This window comes from Orycteropus afer, unplaced genomic scaffold, assembly GCF_000298275.1.
Source record: "Orycteropus afer afer isolate SDZICR_OR568_19922 unplaced genomic scaffold, OryAfe1.0 scaffold00044, whole genome shotgun sequence".
Classification (NCBI taxonomy): domain Eukaryota; kingdom Metazoa; phylum Chordata; class Mammalia; order Tubulidentata; family Orycteropodidae; genus Orycteropus; species Orycteropus afer.
The window spans coordinates 16,088,074-16,095,588 of record NW_006921631.1 but is presented as its reverse complement, the minus strand read 5'-3'; the positions used below and the strand labels follow the sequence as shown (position 1 = coordinate 16,095,588).

Below are 7,515 nucleotides of genomic sequence, written 5' to 3'. Positions count from 1 at the left end.
ATTACAAGCTTTGAAGGGTCTCTGAGTTCTGTGAGGGAATTCTTGAACAATTGAGGTGTTATCATTTTAGCCACAACCTAAGGATGAAGATGACACTGGAACCAACCTGGCCAAATCTGAATGATGAAAGCCAATTACAAACTTGAAAACAGGCTTCAGATGGAAGATGAGACAGTTAGATTTACTTCCTCTTTTCTAATTTGAGAGGTTTCATGTAGAAGAAAATCAGTGCATTGAAAGTTACAGTAGACCCAAACATGGTCACCATGAAGCTAGACTGTATTCTCATGGCCTGGGCTCCCTACTTTCTCCTTGCTATGTTTTGGGCAGCCCCGATGCTATTGGGTAAGTAAAATGTTTGAATTTTGGTGTGAGAATGGATATATGCCTGACTTTGGGGAAATGATCCAATGGAAAGAAATGTGGGCCGATTTCGGCCCTACAAAGGAGTGTTGAGGCAAGATGTAAAGAGAGTTTGATAGGCAGGGTTAGGTAGCTCTTTACAAAAGTCTTCCTGACTTTTCTATTCAAAACTCCCCTCTATGATTCCCTATCTAGCTACAATTGATCTCTTTTCTTGCTTTTCTCAGAAAAGTTTCTTGAAAGAATATTGAGCACTTGCTGTCTCCACTTCCTTCTCACTCACTTCTCCATGCTTGCAATCTGACTTTCACTGGAGTCACTTTTGCCTAGGGTACAATGACCTCCATATTGACTGGATCATTACACACTCTTTAGTTCTGATCCTGCTGGACTTCTGTGTTTCATTGGGCAGCGTTGATCACTTATTCTTTCTTGACTTCTCTCCAGCTGCCCTGGAGCCGTTTTCTCCTGGTACTTCATGTACCTCTTTTTGTTCCTTTACCTTCTCTTCTCCTTAAACACTGGTGTTCTCCACAGTTACATCCTTGCTTCCCTTTCCTTCTTTCTTCACACAATTTCGCTAGGGAAATGACTTGTCTGTGTAATTTTTACTTCTATAACCAAATCACATCTCAACCCTAACAATGGTTTTGAACTTTACATTCAAATATCAGGCTTCCCAGAAGACGTATCTACTGTATGTTGCACAGGTACTTTAGCACAATATGATCAGAGCTGAACTCATCTGTCCTCCTGGCCCCTAGTTCTTCTAATTCACTTTGTACTTTTTCTGATATCAGTTCATGGCACCAGGTATCCAGGACAGAAACCTAGGAAACAATCTACGATCCTCTCGCTCATCCCCTACATCCAATCAATCATCAAGTTTGACAAAATTTCTCTTCCCTGAATCATTGCTAATACCATGCCAGAAAAAGCCCTTGTCATCTAAGATGGGTTAGTACAGTAATTTCATAACTAATCTTACTGTTTCAGTCTTGTGCCCTTGAAAAGAATTCTCCATTCCACAGCCAGAATGATTTCTAATGTTCAGATCTCCCAGCCCAATGTCCTTATATAAGGTTGACCATGACCTGACCCCTATTTAACCTCTGTAGCCTATAGTCTCACACTTATGAGCCTTGAAAAGAATGCTCTGGTAAGTACCAATTTGCTTTGGTTTACACATCCACACACCAGACTCTTATCTGTCTCCAAGGCTTTTCTCATGCTGCTACCTCTACCTGAAATGAGTTCTCCATAATGCCCCCTACTCCCCTTATAAACTTATAAGCATTCTAAAAATATTATTGTTTGTTTCTACCCAATGGTATGGAATGGCTTTATTGAACTCATAGAAATAAGACTAGCTGACTATGAAAGCACAGTTATGGCATTGTACCAAGAACTCCAGTTTGGAATCAGATTCTCTGATTTCAAACTCTTCTGTTTAATAGTTCTATGTCATTTGGGGAAAGTAACTTTTATATCTCTGGGCTTCAGTTTTCTCATTTGCAAAATGGGACTAATAATATCTGTCACATTTATTATTGAATAAATGTTCCTGGTATGTGGAAGTTGCCCAAAAAGATTTTATTTTAAAAAAGGAAAAAATAGAGGAGGTTGAGTCCAGGTAGTGACAGTGGAGGAACCGAAAAGAGGTAGCAGAGTAGTGAAGGAAGCCAAGAGAGGATTTACAGAAAGCAACTGGCACGGATGTGATAAGAATTAGGAAGTAGAGAGGGGCTTTTATAAGGGAAGTTACAAGATCAGAGAAGCATTTTGGGTCACTGGAGGTGGAAGAGTACAAAGACAAACAGGGCAGGAAAGGATGGGGTGATGAAATGTACACACATCAAGGGGACATCAAGGAAGCCAAGTCAGTTTTGGGAAAGAGAGAATTGGGGGGTGGGCACCCAAGGAAAGTCATAAATACTGGAAGTCTGAAGGACTGAAGCAGATCATGTATAAACATAGAAGTAAAAAGAATACTGACTTTGGACTCAGACACATCTGGCTGTCTTGGCCCATTCCTTACTGTCTTCTTAAATTTTGAATAAATTAATTTCATTTTCAAAGCCTATTTCTTTCTCTCTCTCTCTTTTTTCTTCACTTTTATTGTGCTGAAAACATACACACCAAGACATTCACCAATATAACAACTTCCCCATTTACAGCTCAGGGACATTGATGACATTTTTCACATTGTGCCTCCGTTATTGCTATCCTTTTCTGAAATATTCCACCACAATTAGCATAAACTCAATGTCCCACAAACAAAAGCTTTTCCCTTTCCCCCTCCCTCCTACCCCTGGTAACCACAAACAAAATATGTATAAAACCAAATAAATTATATATATATATATACATATATACATACACACATATATATTTAATTTATAATATATTTATATTATAAAGTATATATATTTATATATAATATATAACAATAATGAGGAGCTCCAGTAGCGTAGTGCTTAAGGCACTTGACTGCTAACCAGAAGGCTGGGAGTTCAAACCCATCAGTCACTCCTTGGGAGGAAGGTTGGGCAATCTACTTCTGTAGTGATACTGCCTCAGAAACCCAAGGAGGGGTCACTATGAGTTGGGTCCAACTCAACAGCAAATAACAACAACAACAACATAACAATAATGGACTAATACAATATTTGTCCTTCTGTGATTGACTTATTTCACTCAGCATAATGTCCTCCAGTGAAATAAGTCAATCACAGAAGGACAAATATTGTATTAGTCCACTATTATAAAAAGTCAAGGAAAGTTTTATACATAGAAAGAAATTTTCTTTGTTGATTACCAGGGGAGAGAGGGGAAGGGAGGCTAAATTCCTAGATAGGTTGGAATATATATATATATAATACATCTCACATCTCCTGTGAAATGGAGAAAAGTTTAGTAGAATGGGCTTTTTTCCATATTCTCTCTTTCCCAAAACCGACTTAGCTCTTCATCCTTAGTATATTCTTGAAGATATAGCTTTCAGTCACTGAGACTCTCCTCCTTTGTTGCTTCCTTGTCAGTTCTTCATTTTTCAAGCACCCCTATCTTAATATCTTCTGCTCCTTGAACTTTTCCTGGCAATGTTAGAGCTCTTTCTATGTCCTTCTCTCAGTCCCATCCTCCTACTCCCAATATGGACTGGTATCTGTGTAATTTATATATACCATAATGTCCTCCTAGGAGCTCTGGTGGTATAGTGCCTAAGACATTTAACTGCTGACCAGAAGGCTAGTGGTTCAAACCCACCAACCACTCCTCAGAAGCAAGACTGGGCAATCTACTTCCATAGAGATACCACCTTGGAAACCCAAGGAGGGGTCACCATGAGTTGGGTTCGACTTGATGGCAATGAAGTTTTTTTTTTTTTTTTTGGTTTAATGTCCTCCAAGTTCATCCACATTATGCAGTATTTTGCAGACTCTACATTATTCTTTAAGGTTACATAGTATTCCATTGTGTGTATGTACCACAGTTTGTTTAGCCATTCATCAGTTGGTGGGGACTTACGTTGTTTACACCTTTTTGTTATTGTGAATAGTGCTGCAATGAACATGGCTGTGTATATATCTGTTTTTGTCCTGCCTCTCACTTTTTTAGGACATATATCTAGTAATGGGATTGCTGGATCAAATAGTATTTCTATTCCAACTTTTTAAGGAATTACCATACCAATTTCCATAGTGGTTGTATCATTTTACAGTTCACCTTGCAGTCTATGAGAGTCCAATCTCCCCACATTCTCACCAGCATTTGTTATTTTCTGACTTGTTGACTTTCTCTGAGAGAGCCTATTTCTCTAAGCTCTATAAAATGAGGATGAAATCACATACTTGGAAAGCTTGTGAAAATTAAGTAAGATAATATGGGAAAGTGTTTAGCAGTGTCTGACACATGATATATACTCAGTGAATGTTAGACTCATCTCCTTTCCCCTCCTGTCCTTAGTCTCTCCTTGTCTTTGGCCCCAGCAGCTGGATGTCATGCTGCTGAGTTCACCATTCTGTTACTCTCTGATCCACTCCTCTTCCCCAGACCACAGTCTATTCACTGAGAGCACAGGATGCCAAGAAACCAAGATCAAATGCATCCCTCTGTGAGGTCCATATGGTCTCTTGGAAAAAAGGTTTTGTGTGTTCCTGATCTCATTCTAAAAACGATGATTCTCCCAGGGCAAGGAAGACACCTTCTGGAGGGTGTGTTCTTGTCTTTTTTCTCCAAGTCTCTGCACCATTTTATTCCCTCCCCCCACCCCAGCCATGCCTCCTTCAGCTGCCAGTCTTGAGATTCTGCCATGTGATGGAACCCCAGCCCCTGGATCTGTCAGCACCCAGGACAGCAGTTGCCACAAAGATGATGACTTGATTGGTCCAAGGGAAGATGGCTTCCAGGTCAAGGGCTACACCTTCAGTGAACCCTTCCATCTAATTGTGTCCTATGGTGAGGTCAAAGGCAGGACTGACCAGTGCAGTCCTGCTATTTTCCCTGTTCCCCAAACCTCTCTTTTCACCCCCACAGCCCACTTAGGAGGAACTCTAGTGGTGTAGTAGGTAAGGGACTTGACTGCTAACTGGAATGTCAGCAGTTCAAACCCACCAGCTGCTCCATGGAAGGAAGACTAGGTGATCTACTTCCGTAAAGATTTACAGCCTCAGAAAACCAATGGGAGTTGCTATGAGTCAGAAACGACTCGATGGCAGTGTGTTTGGTGGGTTTTTTTTTTTTCTTTCCCATTTATGAAGATGTCCCCAGGAAACTGACCAGAGGAATAGATGTTTTCTTCCCTGTCTCCATCCCACATTAGCTAGGGTGCCCTAAGACTTAGACATTATAGAAGTTATTCCATACTCCCAAAAATAGGTCAGAGTTACCTGGAACCTCAGAGAAAGTTTAGAGGGGTCTTTTTGTGAGCAGCACCGGAAAGCTGTAAATGGCAGTAAATGACACTCAGCTCTTGTCCTGAGCCACAGACTGGCTGATCCTCCAAGGTCCATCCAGGCTTGTGTTTGAAGGAGACTCACTGGTTCTGCGCTGCCGGGCCTGGCAAGATTGGCCACTGACCGAGGTTACTTTCTACCGGGATGGCTCAGCCCTGGGTCCCCCTGGACCTAACAAAGAATTCTCCATTGCTGTGGTGCAAGAGGCAGACAGTGGACACTATCACTGTAGTGGCATCTTTAGGAGTTCTGGTCCTGGGAGCCCAGAAACAGCATCTTCTGTGGCCATCATAGTTGAAGGTGAGAGCTAGAACCAATGTCATGGTGGTGGAGATGGGTGGGGAGAGATATTAAGCTCAAAATTGTCTCTCTTTGGCCCAAAGATATCAAGATAATTGAAAGCTTAAGCATAAGGTTAATGATTTAACTGTTTCAAAATCCTCAACAGCACTGGCCTAGACATCAGGAGACCCAGCTATTTATCCAGGCTTTTCCACATAGGAAAAGAAATGTAGGGTATACGTGAAGCCTCTTTGGGTCTCTATTTTGTCATCTGTGGAATGGAGAATCTGAGCAGACTCCATTGCAGGTGGTGGTGAGGATTAAGTAATGTTCCTAAAGTGCTTTGTAAATTGTAAATGGCAAGACAAATGTACTATTTTGTGTTGATTGTATTTCGGATTTGGAAAACTAATCAAATACGCAAGTATGATTTTGCAAGGAGTGGAATCTCAGCATTGTCTTTTCAAGTGATCTGCCCATTCTGCATCTCGCATGTTTCCTACTGCTTCTCAGTGCCTGCTGATTGGATGTCTGTACCATTCTCAGATTTTTCCATCTCTGGATTTTTATTAATGTCTGAAAAATCAGAAGGTCAAAATGGGATTTTTCTAAGAGAGACTATTCCTGAAGGAAATAGGTAAAGAAAAATGTGACTGGGGTTCTTAGCCTATCATGGGTGCACTTGAAGGTAGGTGGGCTGAGCTCTTCTTTCTCATCTCTCTTTTCCCAGAACTATTTCCAGTCCCAGTTCTCAGAGCCATACCCTCAACTGAGCTCCAAGAGGGGGACCCAGTGACCTTGAGCTGTCAGACACAGCTGTCCCAACAGAGGTCAGCCACACGCCTCCTCTTCTCCTTCTACAAGGATGGCAGACTACTTCGTCACAGGGGCCTTTCCTCAGAATTCCAGATTCCTACAGCTTCAGAAGAGCACACTGGGTCCTACTGGTGTGAGGCAGCCACTGAGGACAGCCAAGTGTGGAAAGAGAGCCTTCAGCTGGAGATCAGGGTGCAAGGTGAGTTTGTGTGTGTAGTAGTTCAGTTTGTGTGTCAACTTGGCTGGGCCTGGTTGAGTGACTGGGCAGCTGGATGTAGTATTCACCATGATGAGACTGGTAATCAACTCCATGGTGGAATCTACTGTGAGCAGCTGAGTAGCTGCTTAGGGAATGTGGTCTGCTTCCTGTACATAAGCAGACGCCTTGGTCTTGAGTTTATGGCATGCTTGGACCCTGCATGCAGCTGTGTCATTGTTCAGCAGCTTGCCATGCTCTGCTGACCTTGGGACTTACAATGGACTTATATTAATGGCCTGCCATGTGGGTAACATTGGGACTGTGCCTTTTTACACCTTGGGTTTGTCAGCCTTAGCAGCCAGCAGCTGTCTGAGTGAAGAAACGCCTCTAGCTCCAGTGGGCCGGAAGCAGGAGGCAGAGCTGGACCCCAAGGTTGAAGGGCTTTCTCCCAGCCCCTAGAGCCTGGCACTTTGAACTTGGACTTAAGACCTCAAAATTGTAAGAATAAACTCCTGTTTGTTAGGAGGCCATCCTATTTGTGGTATATTGTTGTCAGAGCGGCACTAGGTAACCAGAACAGAGTATTTTTGTATCTGATGTGTGTGTGTGTGAAGGAATGTATAGTGATCGGGTCCACAGTTGGGATTCACTGTGAGCAGGCTAAGAAGGGATGCACAGAAGGGAGGAACAATAAGCAGAGTCCTTGGAGATGGAAGAATGCACTAATAGAGATACTTGCACCTCAGACTATGTATGTTGTTGTTGTTGTTATGTGCTGTCGAGTCCGACCCAACTCATTGTGATCCCTCCTTGGGTTTCTGAGGCAGTATCACTACGGAAGTAGATTGCCCCATCTTCCTTCTGAGGAGTGGCTGGTGGATTTGAACCACCAGCCTTCTG

The 7,515-nt window shown here is 42.4% G+C and overlaps 1 protein-coding gene across 1 annotated transcript in view; it reads left to right on the top strand.

Annotated features, from left to right (window-relative positions):
- Positions 1–266: 266 nt before the first annotated feature.
- Positions 267–7,515, top strand: part of FCRLA (Fc receptor like A) — an 8,309-nt gene continuing 1,060 nt past the window's right edge. The window contains exons 1-5 of the mRNA XM_007937799.2: positions 267–345; positions 4,353–4,367; positions 4,651–4,821; positions 5,352–5,618; positions 6,331–6,615. Of these exons, the coding sequence (XP_007935990.2) occupies positions 267–345; positions 4,353–4,367; positions 4,651–4,821; positions 5,352–5,618; positions 6,331–6,615 (817 nt within the window). The remainder of the gene's footprint in view (positions 346–4,352; positions 4,368–4,650; positions 4,822–5,351; positions 5,619–6,330; positions 6,616–7,515) is intronic.